Source organism: Procambarus clarkii, chromosome 17 (genome assembly GCF_040958095.1).
Source record: "Procambarus clarkii isolate CNS0578487 chromosome 17, FALCON_Pclarkii_2.0, whole genome shotgun sequence".
NCBI lineage: Eukaryota > Metazoa > Arthropoda > Malacostraca > Decapoda > Cambaridae > Procambarus > Procambarus clarkii.
In genome coordinates this window covers 47,295,011-47,313,160 of record NC_091166.1, presented here as the reverse complement: position 1 = coordinate 47,313,160, position 18,150 = coordinate 47,295,011, and the positions used below count along the sequence as shown (strand labels likewise).

General features: G+C 38.3%; 2 protein-coding genes across 2 annotated transcripts in view; one reads left to right on the top strand and one right to left on the bottom strand.

Annotated features, from left to right (window-relative positions):
• The first annotated feature begins 1,905 nt into the window (after positions 1–1,905).
• LOC123772486 (chitinase domain-containing protein 1) overlaps positions 1,906–18,150 on the top strand; it is a 39,758-nt gene continuing 23,513 nt past the window's right edge. The window contains exons 1-2 of the mRNA XM_045765698.2: positions 1,906–2,107; positions 17,366–17,515. Coding sequence (XP_045621654.1) covers positions 2,015–2,107; positions 17,366–17,515 — 243 coding nt within the window. The 5' untranslated portion in view covers positions 1,906–2,014. The remainder of the gene's footprint in view (positions 2,108–17,365; positions 17,516–18,150) is intronic.
• On the bottom strand, positions 9,853–16,369 carry LOC138365539 (vesicle-associated membrane protein 3-like). Its single transcript, XM_069325959.1, has 4 exons — positions 16,293–16,369; positions 12,122–12,165; positions 11,693–11,830; positions 9,853–10,170 (listed from the first exon to the last, which is right to left on the bottom strand). Exons 1-4 carry the CDS (start codon positions 16,342–16,344, stop codon positions 9,916–9,918), a joined length of 489 nt encoding a protein of 162 aa, XP_069182060.1. The 5' UTR covers positions 16,345–16,369; the 3' UTR covers positions 9,853–9,915.

Sequence of the window (18,150 nt, the reverse complement as noted above, 5' to 3'; positions counted from 1 at the left end):
CAAATTACACTATTAACACCCGCCATCCCGTAAAGTACAACTGGCACCATCTGTTGGTTGGACATTGCACTATTAATGGCTGAACAGCAGCCCATAAGGTGGGTTGTTGTGCGGAATTCTTACTTCCTGTGCTTGCATATCATTGGTAGAAATTCTTTGTTGACATTCACCACAACACCCATTGACAGGAAGGGATCAGCTAAAGGTTCCACCCACTTAATAAATCATCTTTGTTCAGCACACCAATTAACCCTGCTTATGACATTCTGCTTTAACTTTAATCTACCCAAAAAGTGAGGTGTCAATTATTTTAAAGTGTTAATAGAATGTATGTATGTACCTTACCTGAATAAAAATTTATTTATTTATTTATTTAGAGTGGTAATTAAATGTTGCAGGCTATAACAGGTGTTATAGAAAAAGTGCCTGGCCATCTAACTTGTGACGTCATAAGTGGAGATTGCCTCGACACAAATAATATTGATTGAGGATACGATGCTTCGCCCTCTTATTGGACCAAATTATTCAATTAGATGGAAATTTCTGTCGGGTACAAAACAAAAAATTTTGTTCCTTTGCACAGCAACAAGGGACGTACTTCTTAGTTTGCATTTCATTCATAGCAAGTGTTGGCTTTCCCCGCAACCTCCAATCACAGGGAGGTATTTGCTAGGAGGCGGAGCATCTTGGAGTGTTCAGCACACCCATCGAGCTTATGCCTTTCTGTTTAATCTCCTGTATATCTGATATATCTATATATCTGAACTATGAATTTTTCTTTGTTTCAAAAAATAGCAAAATTCTGCCATCAAATGGATTCTCTTGTATGGTGTACACACAAATGTACATCAATTTATTACCATTCATCCATTATTAATTACGCATTTTTTATTAATTGTGTAGGGGGACAGGAAGCCAGAGTGTATTCATACACGTTTGGATTTTATCGAGGTCCCCCGACGGCCGAATTATTGAAGCCACTTCCCCTCTTGTTGCTTCCACCCAGGATGCAACCCCACAACAAGCTGACTCCTGAGTACCAACTTACTGCTAGGTGAACAAAGGCATTATGTGAAAGGAAATGTGCCCAACAATTTCTGTTCCGCCCGAGATTCAAACCCGGAATTCTCGATTATGCGTCGAGAAAAAAAACTAAAAAAAAGTCCACTTATGGATGTCAACCAACAAACAAACACTTAACATAGAAAAGACCTACTACATCTTATTTGGAAGCAAATCTACAAATGCAATTCAGCTTCAGATAGACAATGTAAACATTAGCAATAAAAATGAAGGAAAGTTTCTTGGCCTATTCCTAGACAAGAGACAAGAGACTCAACTTCAGCACCCACATACAACACATAACTAAGAATGTCTCTAAAACAGTTGGTATACTCTCCAAAATCAGATATTATGTACCTAACTCTGCTCTCATCTCTCTATATTATGCACTAATCTAATATGCACAACCAACAATTCTTGTAAAGCCACTAGTACGGGTACCTTCTTGTATATAAATAAATAAATAAAGAACGAACCCGGCTGTATTACCGGGACCCTAAATGTAATGTATATAGTTTTTTTATTATCTTGCTATTGGTGCAATATTTGCAATTTGCTTATCTATTTATCGAAATATCTATCTATAGATAGGTCTAAATAAACTTACACTAGAAGGGGTTCTTGGCCACATTTGAATGAAACGAAGATGACTTTCTTACAATTTAGACATCTGATTTAAATCTTTATCTGTACATATAAATAATTAATATGATTTCATTCATTTATAAATTTATTTTCAATTTACGTCTTCTATAAATTACACATAAACAGGACAAATTTGTACATTGCTGAGGAAGACCAAGTCAGGACGTGCGTATTTGGACGAGTGGCTGGGCCAAATGTAAATAACAACACGTCCAGACACACCATTGGTCAGTAGCCCAGCGTGGTGGTGCATCTTCCACACAAACTGTCAACAACAAGTATTTCGCCCACTCCTGCTATTGACATCATGCTGCTGCGTTTGGGAATATTAGTGTCGTTGATGTGCTTAGTTTCTTGCACGCTTTCTAAAAGTGACAAGAAGAAAAAGACTGAGAATAAGGTTAGTACAGTACTAGAGTGAGACTATTCCGGCGGGCCAGAGATATGATTTGGTTTGTGTTCCCATGTTTTTTTTTTTATTTATATACAGTATACAAGAGTTCTTACATTCATGTAAAGCCACTAGCACGCAAAGCATTTCAAGCAAGTCCTTAATCCTAATTTTTCTCTGGAATACGACCCGCCAAATTGTTTAACAGGAATCCATTCACTGCTGGGTGAACAGAGACTATTGTTGCCAAGCATATGCGTCGGCGGCGCCCACTAACCTACAGAGCCTCGAGGTCATACAAAATAATGCCATGCGACTTATATGTGGCGCAATGCGTTCAACTCCAATCCTCGGACTTTACGGGGAAACAGGCCTCACAAGCCTAGCCACCAGACGAGACATTATGTGTGCCAACTTCTGTCACTCTGCACCACTACTCACCAGACACACCCATACAGATCAAAAATTAACCCAACAGTTAACCCATATAACCCCCGCTCCCTAACCATTCACTCGCAACCTTTCCTCACACGGGCTACAAATAACCTCAATATAGACCTCTCCCTACTTCAAAACTGTGAAACCCAACCTCCTGTTCCCCCCATTCCACCTTGGCTTTATACAACTCCTAATACAGCAATACAACTCGAAGACAACATTCCAAAATCTGCACCAAACTCAGCCATAGCCTCAGTCTTTGTCTCAACAATGAAAAATTGCTACCCAAATACCACAGAGATTTACACAGATGGGTCTCGCATCTTCATGAACAACGTACCCTCGGTCACTTGCGCTGTATGGATACCGGAATACCATCTCAAGCAGGGATGGCGGTTACCAAACCAACTATCTATTTTCACAGCGGAATTATATGCCTTGTATCAAGCTCTCCAAATCATCACAACATTACCAGTTGGATATATACAATCTGTAGTGACTGCAAGAGCGCGATTCAAGCAATTTCGTACTCTTCGAAAACATGCAAGGAGATTGTCTACCCATGCCTTCAACTTCTTCACAAACATCAATTGAACGGTTATGACACCTCTATCCAATGGGTCCCAGCACATTGTGGTATTCTCCACAATGAACTTGTAGACCAACTAGCCAAAGCAATGCACGACACGCCTCACCTCACCCGTCATCCAATTCCCCATGTTGCACGTAAAGGAGCCTTCAAAGATACCATCTCCCAGGATTTTGCAACAAACTGGAAAACGTTATGCTCACCTTTGCACTATGGGTCCATTAAAAAGAAATGGGAAACTTGGAAACATGTCCGATATAAAAGCAGAGAAATTGATGTAACGATGACCAGATTAAGGCTGGGACACACCAAACTAGCAGCACACAGCTCTAAGTACAGAACAGACATCAACGAACTCTGTACTCACTGTCAGGTGCCTGAAACAGTCGAACACTATCTCCTGCACTGCTTCCGACATTATAGTGCCAGAGTAAATTTCAAACAAGTCTTTATCGCACTTAAAATACCCTTTCACCATCGAGCATATATTAGGAGGCGGTGACCACTTGTCACAAGAAAAATACCAAATAGTCAAAGCACTGGCTAAATATCTCCAATCGACCAACAAATTGGGTCACATCTGACCCGCGCCACATTTATACCTGGCGCCACCAACAGCTAAACACAGAAAACAACTGCCTCGTCGCAACACCAAGGATCAGCTGACGCCATAAACACAACACACCGCCCTACGGTGCGGCAAGTCTCCCTCTAACACACGCCTCTGTTTTAATCACCGTTCCTCTATCTACAGCACAAAGCAACAAGCACCTTGGTAGCTCCGATCATCTTCAACATAAACGCGTCCAACAACATCAGTACTGGTGCAGTCATCGGTAGGACAAACCCTTCATGCAAACTGCACCTACTATCAACAAGAAGAGAAGAACAGAGGCATACTGTTAAGGATTGGCGCCTAGTCCATCCTCCCTGGCCAGGATACAAACCGAAACCAAATCGCTCGTCAACCAGGTGGGCGAGTGTTTTACCACTGCACCACAGGGTTTACCACTATAATGTTGAGGGCAGAAAGCTCAATCTTTTCTAGGTCCTTCCCAAGGCTAATGATTGACCTTTTCCCAGGATGCGACCCACAGTTGGCTATCTCCCAGATGCCTATTTACTGCTAATGGAACAGGAATCAGGATCTTCTTAACACTTTCGCGCTCTCGGCGCTCAAAAAAAATCAATACCCCAGATGCTTTCGGCACTTCGCGCGCCTACGCGGTAAGACCGAAAAAGTGTACACTCTTTTGACTGTCCTGACAATAATTGAAGGCGCACGTATTTAAATTTGGTATCACTGTGTTCGCAATGAAATTGTCTATAAGAGCATACCTATAAAATGCCGCCCAAGCATAAGGAGTATCAACACCAAATAAAAAACTATGCAGATCACTCGCCGAGAGCGCCAAACAGCAACAAAATGTTTCCACTCTCTTAATGGTTGCGAAGCCTACAGTTGTCCTACATCGTTAATTTTGGTATCATTGGAATCGCAATAAAATTCTCTACACGGACATATGCATATGAATGTTTAATATAGGTAATTGCCCACCCGCAAGAGTGTGTGAAGTGGAGAGTAGTTAGCCACGAGCGCACTGGCGAAAACACAGGGGGGAAATCATGCTTGGAAAGTTTATACATTTATACGTTTCCTGACCCTACTTTTCTATGTACGTATTTCTTTTTTATACCAATGTGTTTGCAATAAAATGTTCTATAAGATGAAATGTATAACATTTGTACAAAGCATGTGTAAGAGAAGCGCCAAATATAGAACCACGTCGCTCAGTATGCGTTCGCGGCAGAAACGAACGCATTGTTTTCGTTCGTTTGATGGTTGTCATGTTTATACTTGTTGAAACATTTTATAATTTGTATGACAGTGATCGCAGTAAAATTCCCTACACAGACATATACATAACACATACAAATATTTCCCACGTGTTGGATATATCAACGGCTAAAGGGAACCCACTGTCACACGGCCGCCACACCCAGAGCCACACCCGCCACACCCCCAAACATACTTTGTGTTTTTTTTTTTTACTCATAGAAGTTTGTGATATAATATTCATTCTGGTACCAAAAAATTCGCAAATAAATTCTCTACAAAACGTATATAACTTCTTATAGATGATAAAAAATTCCAAATAGGTGTACTTACCCTGTCTATGTTGATTGAAGATCAACAGTTGAGCATTTTTTCTTCACTCCACCATCTTCAGGCTTCTGATCCTGAAGTTGCTCATCTGATGTTTCTTAGGTGGAGTGAAGCTGTTGCCGGTGGTTATTTTTTCTCCACCCAAAATATCTTTCTTCGGTAGTACCTTGTGTAGCAAGGCGCAGCGCACAGTGCCACATCACAAGTTTTACATCCATATATCACGTCCCTCCTTTTGCCAGACTTGAAACAAACACGGCATCTTCTTTTTTTAGCCAAGTGCATGAGTTCATGCGTCAACTTGTAGTTGAGACGTTGTTCTGAATCTATAATTCTTGTATTTCTTGGATGCACTGGAGGAATATTGTCTTCTACAGGAACCACCAAACTTGTAGTAGAATCTTCTATGAAATCAGAAACATCAAGTGGTTCTATGTCCTCAATGTCCATTTCAGAATTTGTGGTTGATGAGTGGGCTTGAGGTGTTGAGGTGAACAGAGGACGCCTCACACCAGATGGCCCGGGTGTTGAAACTGCCGCGTCAGCAGGAGGAGCTGCGCTGGCATCTACAATGTCGGGAACATGTGGTATACCACGTGACCGGGTAGGCCGAGATGCCATGTGTTCGGTGAGGGAGAACGGGAATTTCATGGAGAAAAATCTGAGAGTATCCCCATCCATTTCGGTTAAAAAATGGAATTTATAGAAATATTTTTTCGATGGACGAGAAAAGTAGGCTGTTATGCGGAATCGTAAGAAAAAACGGCGACGAGTTATCTCTAATCTAAAGCGCGAAAGTGTTAAGATCTTCCTGAGATGATTTCGGGGCTCAGTGTCCCCACGGCCCGGTCCTCGATCAGGCCTCCTTTGTGTTACACACCCCCAGGAAGCAGCATGTAGCAGCTGTCTAACTCCCAGGTACCTATTTACTGCTAGGTAACAGGGGCATCAGGGGTGAAAGAAACTCTGCCCATTTGTTTCCGCCTCCACCAGAGATCAAACCTGGAACCTCAGGACTACGAATCTGAAGTGCTGACTCAGCTGTCAGGCCCCTTAATGCTGTCCATTCAGCTGTCAGGATTAAACCATTATCACTGCCATGCTCTTGTAACGTATGGTTTACGTGTATGTGTTTTGGTGATAAAACGTAGAGTATAGTGGTTTTTTATGCTCATTTTATGTAGTCTTTGTAACAGCTGTTGGTTTGTTGGCAATGTGGTGAAGCGTTGCAGTAGTTGAGATGAAGCCTGGACCAGGGCAGAGAGCTGAATGAGGCCGGGGATTGAGAGCTCGGATGCAGGGTGAATATGTAGAGCATGGCGCTGTGAATAACCTCAAGAATCTCAAGAAAACCGCTGTATTTTTTTTTTAATTATCACTTTTATGGTTTGTCCTCTGTATAGTACAGCACAGTATGTCAAACTGTTTCCAATTTCTAAATTGCCTTTAAATGCTGGGTGTAAATAGAGAAATGTTAAAAAAAAAACTAGCTGGTATATATAATGAGCAACAATTGCTTGGTGCTTAACACTTTGGCGTACCCCGCGCGCCACCCCTCAACTGTGCGATTTGGGTCCCAGGGTGTCACGTGAGCGCGCGTAAATTCTGAAAAGTGTATACTCTCTTCAACTTTGTCACCTTAATTCTCGTCCTACGAGATTAAATTTTGTATCATTGTGTTCGCAATAGAATTCTCTACAGCACTAAATGCATATAAACTCCAAAAGCCTGGCTAATTACCCGCAGCAAACAGAGAAAGTGCAAACGAGTTACCCAGGAGCGCACAAACCGGATAAAGTGTTTTCACTATTTTCACTCTGGTCACCTCAATTTTCGTCCTAGGTCTTTCATTTTGGTCTCAATGGGTTCGCAATAGAATTCTCTAGAGGAACATTAGCATATAAAATAAAAAACCTGGTCTCGCTCCAACCGCCGACAAGTTGAAGACGGGCCACGCGTTAGCCGCGAGTGAGTGCTCAGACGCCTTCCAGCTACACTCCCAATTTCCGCCCTTTTCAAGCCTTTCTTTCGCAATTTTCTTCCTGGAAGGGCCTTGTTCATGATCACTATCCATCGTGGAGTAAGCGTAGATAGTTTCTAAAGCCGCAGTAAGAAATATAGCCACGGAAAATAGCCGAAATGTTCACATGTTTGAGATGCGAGGGGAGGCGACATTGGTCACAACAGTGGAGCGAAAACAATGGCCCCACGGCGTGTGCCAAGCCGCCTGAGGGCCACGAGGCTCAACAAAGAAAATGGGAAGACATCGGCGCGCATTTTAAAACCAGTCCCCAAAAAATCGGATAAAAACCTGATTTTTGGCAATTATTTAAAGTGGATGACGCAATGCTGCGTCATGCCCGGGCGAAAGTGTTAAGTCTGAAAAGCATATACAGTACTGTAAATAAATTAGAAAGTTTTGAATGTGTGGTATTAAATGGGTCACAGGCCTAAGTGTGAGCATTGGGGAGAGACTGGAGGCATTAAATATGCCAAAACTAGCAGATAGAAGACACAGATGACATGATCCCTATTTACAAAATTGTGACTGGCATTGACAAAATTATGAGGTACATATATTTTAAATTGGCATCAACAAGAACATGGTCATAAATTCATGCTAAGCAAAGAGAGAGGTGACTAAGGAAACTTATGTAAATTGTTTTTTTACAGAGGTGTAGATGAATAGAATAAATTAGCTGAAGGAGTAATGCTGTATCAGCTCACTAATCTGGACTACTTGGGAAGGACCCCAGCCGGATTATCACGTTTTTCAGATTAACGTTCTTTTTCACCACGGAAGTCTAAAAGTGACCATTTCCAACTACAGGTATTTTTATACCACAAACAACATAATTTGAATTGCCTTGCCGCATATAATTATAAAATATTCAACTAGAAAGCTCAACTTACCTTGTTGTAGTTTGTCTTCTTCATTGATGCCACACATCTTGAAGTTAACTGGTTGATGGGGTTCTGGGAGTTCTTCTACTCCCTGACTGACTTGTGAGGTCCACTAGGCTGTTGCTTGGAGCGGCCCGCAGGCCCACATACCCACCAGTTAAGACTTCTTGACAATTTACGTAACCTATTCTAACACAAAACTAAAATTAACACTTAAAATTACTGTACAGTTCATGAGGCAAAGTTAGTTTTGACTGCCAGCTGCTGAAGCGTCACTGGTTGAAGGTGCTTGCCTGTGAGGCCTCACTGGTTGAAATGTATTTCAGGTATTGCTCTTTTTGTTTCCTTATATCAGAAACAGTACTAGGGCCTAGTCTTTGGTAACACTTGAAGTCTACCGGCCACTTTCACAAAGTTGTATAACACGTAACTTGTCATTAATTGTTAGGGTAACCTTCTTCCTCTTAACACCTCCAGGACGATTGATGCTGCTACCAGACATAGTCTTGGTCAAAAATGTTCAAAGTTACTATGAAAACAAAAGTAATTTAAAAAAAAAATATTTAACTAATGGTGCGGCACTGTGGTATAACGTGAGGGATGGGAGCACATAGGCTGTTTGGCTTGACCAGGCCTGGACGAGTCTACTTGGGGCAGGCAGGCACGTTATGTAGGCAGCCAGACAGAAAAAACTAGCAATATTTTTGGAGCAAACTTCAGCCTGTGCAAACTATTTTTTAGGAAACTTGTATATTTGTTATTATATAATTATTTCTTTGGTTTTTGACTGTGATGAATTGTTCTAAAATTAATGGTAATTCCTATAGTGTCCCTATGCCCCTCCACATCCCCCTTATTCCCCAGGCAATCCCTCCCAACGCTCCCCTCTCTCCCGACACCACCCACCCACCCACCCAACCCCCTCCTACACCACGCGCCAAGAGCTACAGCTGTACGGGATTAATACGGTACGGCCCAACGCCTGGCTTTCTGATCCGGACAATTCGCCACTTGTCTGGCGTACTGTCTGGATTGGGTAACATTGGCAACAAGTTAACCGGCTCAGATTTCTTATCTGGCCAAACATTGGCTAGTCCGGCTTCCATAGACATTTTGGCCAGTTGGGGGAGATAACTATCCGGCCACAATTCTGGCCGGTTTAGGGCGTTTTCTGGATAGGCAGATTCCAGATTAGTGGGTGTTTACAGTACAGTCTGAAGCTTTCGGAGGCTTCAAAACTTCAAAGATTATATATATATAAAGATTATATGGAATATAAGGCACATCATATATGGTTATACAAGTACAGGTGTGTACTTTGTGTGGGGGAAATCTATGCATCTTTTTTCCTATAAGCCCTTGGTACAGTATAAAGCATTTGCAGTACTATATTACCATTTGTGGGTGTGCCACAAACATACTGCCTGAAATAGTGAGTACCTGCTGCATTTGGATATAATTATTTTATTAAAATATACTACTGTGTATTTCATATCATCATGCACAAAACTGGTGACTCAAAATAAAGACTGATCTTACGTTATAATAATTTGTGGCATCTGGTATTTATCTCAATAACTTAATCACATTTTGTCTTTTTAAAGTGGCACAAAATTTAAAAAGTAGCACAAAAAGTAGCAAAATGAAAAACAAAAATATTAATGGTAAAATTTATTTGTGAAAAAAAATGGTGCTAATTGTAAAGTCATCTAACTCCTATTAAACCAGTTGTTGCAGTCTCTCGGAAATGTCTCTTGCCTCCTTCAAACTGGTCACAGTCGGCAGCACAGTTTGGGATGGAGAGGGGTTTGCATCACTTCCTCCACTACTTCTTGAAATGGCCACAGTAGTGACGATAATAACCACAATGACCAAAAAAATGACACAGCCAAGTATAATCATCATCTTGACGTTCTTCCACCAGTACTTCTTCTTCACCTTGCGTGCAGTCATCTTGAACTCGGAGGCACTGGCCTGATATGGCATAATGATAATACTGTATTATAATTAAATATTTCCCTGCAGAGTATTAAATTATCCCTGTGAATGGCCCGAGTGCCTAAAGTCACCCATGATTACATATATAATATTCAATGAATTTACTAAAAATTAGCTTTAATTTTGAAGGTAAATTATTGTAGCGTACGTTCAAACTTCGCGTCTCAAATTTTTTGTGTGTTTTTGCAATTTGTATGGCTGGTTTGTTGGTATCCTGCCTGTGAGTTTTCAACAGAAAGACCACCAGAACCCCAGTAACCAATTATCAGTTGTGTACAGAATGGGAAAGAAAGCTGGCAAAGTACCAAATATATTCACAGCCTTAGAAGGGGGGGGGGGGGGGGGGAAAGTTGACTGACTGAACCAAACCACCATGCGGAAGTTCTGGGATAGGTGGGCCTTTGAACAAGGAACATGAGAAACAGAGTGGTGTACAAAAACTTGTCATTGGCCAAAGATACCAAGTACATATTATGGATGTAAAGAAAATCAGAAGGCACTGAAATTCATAAGACACTGAAATTCAGAAGGCATAGTTAGATAAAAAAAAATGAAGATGGGTCCAAGCCCAAATGAAGAAAACTCATACTTCCAGCTAAGATGGTGAAGCTCTTAGCTGGAAGTATATGTAGAAAATGAAAGCCCTAACACTCAATCCAAAGATAAAACATGGTCCAAAGGTCAGAACTGGTCAGAAATGAATGAATGGATGGTACAAGTGGGGAAAAAAGAGGTGACCTACCTTGGTTACCTTACCTTGCGATGATTTCAGGGTTCAACGTCCCAGTGGCCCAGTCCTCGACCAGGCCTCTTCGAGAACACATCCTCTGCACAAGTGTCAGCAAGGGGGCTTTTTCAAACCCCGAACTAGACAAGACCAGGAAAGAGGAACAAACAGAATGCCCACTAAGCCGTCACAAACTTCCACACAAAGAAAAAGGCGATGTGGCACCCAAAAGTCAGGCCTCCATTCTGACACAAGAGATGGGGCACAAGGTCAAGAAAACCCCCCCATACACGAAAAATGGCAGAGAGCAGCAAAACATTGAGGCTAGGTATGCCTCTGAACCTTAAGGAGAACGGACAAGAGCTGGGAACCAGGACTGGACCAGCCACATGGGAGTCCGTAAAAGAATGTGGCCCACATAAGGCTCCAACCCAATCAGAATGTAAAGCAGCTGGAATGGTGGAAATAGGTAGAGAAAAGCTCATCTTCCCCAGTCCAGGGCGAAACACTTCATTGACTGAAAGCCACTGGGATCATGCAGAGGCAAACAGTCCCACTCTGTAGATTGATGAACTGCTCACAAAGTCAAGAGTTAGAATGACATGTCTATCTTCGACACTGTTGAGGCAGAAAGGAGAGACTGACTATGAGATTGCAAGCATGCTGCTCTTAAGATAGGTTTTATAACATAGATTTGATAGGTCTGCTAAGATTAAAGTTTGAAAGATTTGATAAGATAGGTTTCATATGTATCTGGCAGTTAATACTTACAGAGAGGTGGTTGGCACGTTGATCGAGCTCAGTAAGTTTTTCCTCCCTCTCCATGATGCGCTCCACGTTAGTCTTCATAATCTCCACTATATCATTGACTTGCTGTTGTGTGTCTTCCAGTCGGGCCTTTGGCACCACCTGTGGAGGGTATTTTTTCAGTACTGAACAGCCCTAACATAGATGAATAGCAAGAGAAAAAATTGAAAGTTCTGTACTATACAGGACTGTATGTGGTATTATCTTTCGTGCATGTAAGCACAAATGAAATGAATGTTCGAATAAGTATTGTTGAAGTTGTAAGTTATTTGAGTTGGTGTTTATAGAGGTGAAGTCTCTCTATTATTATTACTGATAATTTACTACAAAGGGATTTGCCATCAGGATAATTCTTCAGTTGTTGTATTGGTAAAATAAAATTAATGACTTAACCTTGGCTGAGTCTTGAGACGATTGGCTCTGTGGATGCAACATGTCTGTGGAAGAGTTAGGGCATTACTAAAAATTGACTAGAGTGTGACATGTATGTAGAATAATATTAGACTAGGAAAATACTTTATGATGATGCTTCACCCAGTCACAGATTTTCTAGTATCAAGATGGTCTTGATTTGAGAGTGCTCATGACTGGTTGCAATGTCAGGGAAGGTGAGGAAGGTAGTGGCAGGAGGGCAGCAAGGGGTAGAAACTCCTCACCTTCCCCAGCAGTCACAAAGTTTTTAAAATGTAGTGGCTTATGTGGAACCAAATGTCGACTGGCTAGATTATTTTGATTGTCTCTCTCTTAATCTGACATAAGAGATGAAAATGAACCCAAATGGAGATGGATTATTACATATCATTTGGTAATTTTATTAAGATCTTTATTTTATTACAGTATTTTATCATTTTTATGGAGAGAGCCATTTTAATGATAAAAATAGGGCATCAGATCCCATGGGTGCTACAGCTTCTTGTAATGTGGTTTGTAATCCATGTAAAGTAATATAATTATCACAGTAATGACAAATCATTTACACTTTTATACTGTTCTATTATTGTAGAATTGCTGCCAAGATAACACATCTATAAATACTTTTTTTTTTGTCTCCTTTGTTTATTATCTGATTTTGTTGTAACCTCTACATCCTGGAAAGTGCATACCCGTCCCTAACTATGTGAAGATAGTATGAAATTGGTCAACAAATAAATCGGTCACAACTGGTAAAACTTGGGACTTTGAATTTTTTTTGGGGAGGGGGGCTTAATTTTTTTTGCAGATTTTAAACTCTATTTTTTGTTTTTTGTTTTTTTTGGTTGTTTTGATGATTAAGGACCAGATTAGGGCTTTTATCACTCAAATAAAGTATACATCTTTATCCCATAAATCATTATAATTATCCCTATATTTTTCTATTTTGTAGGTTATTTTTTCTTGACTTCATTCCAACACATATTGACCTGCAACTTATCACATATTCGAGTACGAATGCCAAACAATGTTTATTAAAACATACAAGTAAATAAATGAATTAGAACTACCTAATTCATTGTCGATAACTTCAACTTCAATTATCTCTAAAACTAGTTTCAACTTTGAGTCGGCTTCAAAAAATGCAGTTTCTGACCGATTCTCACTATTATTACATATAGTGTGCACAGCTGTCTGTTCTACAATCCTATTAGAATGGATTTTTCATAAACCCTAAACGTTCGGAGTTATATATTTTTTTTATCTAAATTTGGCACATATTTCAAATGATACATTGATGATTTTTTTTACAGCAAACTAAACTGAAATCCTATATTCTAATTCTATGAAAATGAAGATCATATGCTATTCTGAGAGCATAATAACATCAAATGAACAATTGGTGATATTTTATATTTTTGCAGCTGATTTGAAAATCTGAAGTTTTCAATATTCAATTTTATAATTATTTTTTAATTTTCTTATTTTTCATGTTACGCTTGTGATCATTTAGACAAAGTTACAGGGTTTGCTAGTAAATTAAGCATAAAAAATTGGAAAGTGTTTGAGCAAGTTTGAGAAACTGAACTTATGGTATCATCAGGTTCTGTCGTATATGTATGACATGCGCAGTTTAGAGGTTAAGGTGGTTATGTAGCATAAAAAACATAATATTTAGCTGGCATTATTAGAACTATATAACTACAGTATGTAATGCAGATGGCCTTGTGCATAAAATAGCTAGATTTGTATTATCATATGATGTAACTGTAGTTCAGTGTTTGCTGGTGTACAGTATTGCAGGCAGCAGCAAGTATGTCAGTTACTGTAAACACTGTATATATTCTGTTTAATATAAATGTCCTGTAGAGGATGGGCCATACATTATTTAAAAACTTGTTCTTGCATACTTTAATAATTAATAATAATAATTTATTATTTTTATTTATTATTATATAATAATACTTTCATTTTATATTTATTTACTTGTACTGTATATTTATTTATTTATTTATTTATTTATTTATTTATTTATATATATACAAGAATTCTTACATTTTTGTACAGCCACTAGCACGCATAGCGTTTCGGGCAAGTTCTTAATCCTATGTTCCCTGGAATACGACCCCGCAAAAAAATCATTTAACAACCAGGTACCCATTTTACTATTGAGTTAAAGAGGCTACAGTTAAGGATTTGCACCCAGTAAATCCTCCTCGGTCAGGATATAACCCCATACCAAAGTGCTCGCGAAACGCCAGGCGAGCGTCTTACCACTACACCACGGGGACTGCAGTTAACGTATATATTTTTATATATATTTTTACAAGGCCACTAATCACGGACAGCATTTCTGGCAAACCTTAAATTTAATGTTATGGTTTAGATAATACTATTTTAGGGTAATTAATAAAACAAAGAGATGACAATTTACCTACAACATTTAAGATATCATTTAACAGTAGTCCAAGTTGATAATACTAAAGTGTTCTTTACTTTATTTAGGTTTTAGTTTTGGTGGTAAATATTGGTTTAAGAAGTGATGATTCTTAGAACCATATTTATTTTTTTAATAGCAATTATGTAAACATACCAGTCTAGTCAATATTTGTTACATCCAATGACTTTTAAAAAGAAAATGAGAATAAAGAATTGAGAGCATGATAACAACTTCCTGTGATTACATTGATAAACATGTAGTACTTTATTTTTATTTTAAACAATTACTGTACTAATAATTATTATTATTTATCCATAAATGCTCACACATACTTAGTTATATATAATTCAGTTGTCAGTGGAAACACAGTACAAAGTAGCAACAAATGTTATATTTATAATTACAAAACTACGGTGGCAATAATAAAAGAGAGAGCAATTCCTAGCATTACCTCGTGGTGGTGCTCCTTGGGGGACATAACAAGAGACACCATCCTCAACACAAACAACACACATACATACATACAGTACATACAGTACACAAGCCACTAAGTGACCTAACCAGTTCCAGTACCTGGTCACAGGTCTTAACCCCAGCATAAAATAACTGTAATAATATAAATGCCAACAAAACACTGACCACACAGAATACATCATATTGCCAGTGTGCATTTACTTAAGAATAATAATAGCCATATTAAGATAAATTATTAAATTGTCTATTATTCAATTATTAAGTCCAATGTCTTATTGGACTTAAGACAAAGTGGATATAGTTGCAGTATGGTAGTCTATTTTGTATTGTACTGTATTAAAATGTAAATAATTGATTACAGAACTAATCCCATTAATAGATACATTTTAAGAAACTGGAGCACAGTGCTGGGTGCATCTATTTATTTTATTCATTTATTTATACACAAGATGGTTCAATGGATTGTGCTGTCGTAGGTTTTCGTGATTGATATATTATCGTTCATTAACACAAACGGCATTTTGGCCAGCTATTATTTTGACATCACGAACACAGAGGGAAGGGATTTATATCATCAACTTCAAGGTTACATAAGAGTTAGATATCCTTTACAGTAATGAACTCTGATAAGATCATTTTTCATTGTTTCCTAAAGCTAAATGAGTTTTGTATTTTTTCTGTAGCCAAGTGGATGATTTTTCTTAAAGGTTGTTAAAAACTATATAGTGATTATTCAGAATTATGCTGATGACCCTAATTCAGTAAGAAATAGTGAGCAATTTGTAGGAAAAAAAGGACCATATTGTCTTGCATCTACCTAGGAGCCTGTTACTCCTCCAGTTCAATAGGTACTACTGCAATCTTTTTATTAAAGATGTTGAGTGTTAGTTGTCATTATACTGTACTGTATTTAAATAATTCAATTATAATACTAGGACCATACTCTGGCTCATTATGGAGCTTATTATTAGAATGTAAATGCTGAATCAAAAGTTTATTCTATTGATAAGGCATTAAAGCACAGTATTGAGTATATGCTTTATAAATTACTGCTTATGTGTTTTGAGTAATACATTGTTATACACACTTGTATATAGAGTAAAGGCAAAACTTAAATGTAAGAAGTCCTTCACAACAATGAATGCTTGCTTTCATTCGAGTCAGTTTGCATGATCACTGCAATTTTTTGCATAATTGTGGCTTAATACAACTAGATTCCAAGTACAGCAATTAACTTACCATTTTTATTTTGTGATCCTGGATGTGTCCTTGGAGTGAAGTGGGCCGGCATCTTTCTGATACACCTCAGGAAATGACACTGTATCATATTTAAAGGAAACCATGTTGCCAGTTAGAACATTTACATTCTAGTGATTACTCTGAATAATAATTATCACGCTTTATTTGAAGTTCTGATTTGTATTGCAATTTTCCAAGTAAGAATTGTTAGTCAATTGTTTTCTGTCCATCTTTGTCTACTTGTCTGTCTATATGTCTTATAATCATTATTTGATTATATAATCATAATGATAATAATAAATAATGATTATAATATAATCATTTGGTAATTAGCATTTAATTGCTAACAAAACTAAAAAAAAATTATTTAATATTTAATTTTTTTGTGCCAAGGGACATTCTGTACGTATATTTGCTGTTTCTTAAATGTACTTGTTTCCCATTGCAGCCTTCATAGTGGACCTTGGTTTTTCTTTTTATTTTTTATTTACAGTACAGTATACTGTACAGTATATAAGAAAGTGCAATGGGTTGCATAAGTACAGTATAGAGTTTTGTAATTAAATGTTACATTTATGTAAAGGTATTGACACGCAGCATTTCTGGCAAGTCTTCAATTTAACACAAGGTTTGCAGTGAATTTCAAGTTGCAAGATGAACAGTCAGTATTAAACCAAAAATATTAGGAGTAGAAGAGTCTACAGCAGAATGATTAATAAAAATGCATGAAAATCTAAAAATTCCAAAATTGAAATGCCCTATCATCTTTGACAGATGTCCAGAAACAAAGCTCAGTTTTTGGGAAGAGTAGCCCAAAATTGGGAAGGTGGCATCTCAAGGCCTGCATAGTGATCACAACCCGAATGATCAGACACTTCCTATAGGAACTTGTCTAAAAATGTGTTAGCTTGCAGAATTTAAATAGTGTACTTGTACAATAAATATATTGTGCAATAAGAAGATTCACATTCTGGTATTATTAGAGGATATTTTAAAGAAGAAACAATTTGCAGTAAATACATAAATTGGTAAAGTGTTCATTAATTAGAAATAACGATTGGTGATATTTACAGGTGTCTGGTTTGGTTAACAAGACTGTGTTAGATCGTGGTCTTGTAACTGATCATCCCAAGTGGAAAGATATTGTGGAAAACCATGGCAGCTATCATCATGACACTGGTTTTCGAGCTGTGCACCACATGACTTTGGCTTACGTCACTCCGGTAAGAATTATCGTTTAGTAATTACATAATCTGTACCTTACTACCGTATATACACTACAGTTACGCATATTTGTTGATTGGCAAGGTTGGTGATAACTTCCTCTTGTGTGTAAACATTTCCTCTTCCTTTAAGGCTCATTTTTCAATGACACAATTATTGATGGTAAATATATAAGTAACATGCATATTTCTTATTAGAAGTAATTAAATCACAAGAAAATGCTCACAGATTGTCTGTGTTAGTAAATTGAGATTTTGGTTTGTTTAGAGTATGTATTTACAGTTGTCTCAATATTGATTACCTTACATGCTTGCTCATAGATAATGTATAGCAATAGTCATTTTGAGACTACTATCAATTATAATAACGTGATTCTTCCACATCAGCTCCAGACCTCCCATGTACTTGTACATTCTCTTCCCACCAAAAGACAAATATAATAATATTACAATAATATTACAATTTTAAAGTTTGTTATTATATACTGTACTAGATGGGGTACCCGACTGTGCCTGGGTGTCTCCCCCCCCCCCTCATTCCCTCTTCCTGCCCTCGCCCTCTTCTCTTCCATCCCTCTTTCCTCCTCATCATCCCCCCCTTCTCCCCCTCTTCATTCCTCCTCTTTTCTTCCTTC

Bases quoted from the DNA above. Each gene is read 5' to 3' on its own strand.
- LOC138365539 (XM_069325959.1), bottom strand. From the start codon at position 16,344: ATGCCGGCCCACTTCACTCCAAGGACACATCCAGGATCACAAAATAAA. The intron at 12,166-16,292 runs GTAAGTTAATTG...ACTCTTCCACAG, and splicing joins AGGATCACAAAATAAAAATG to ACATGTTGCATCCACAGAGC. The intron at 10,171-11,692 runs GTAAGTATTAAC...ATGCCATATCAG, and splicing joins AACGTGCCAACCACCTCTCT to GCCAGTGCCTCCGAGTTCAA.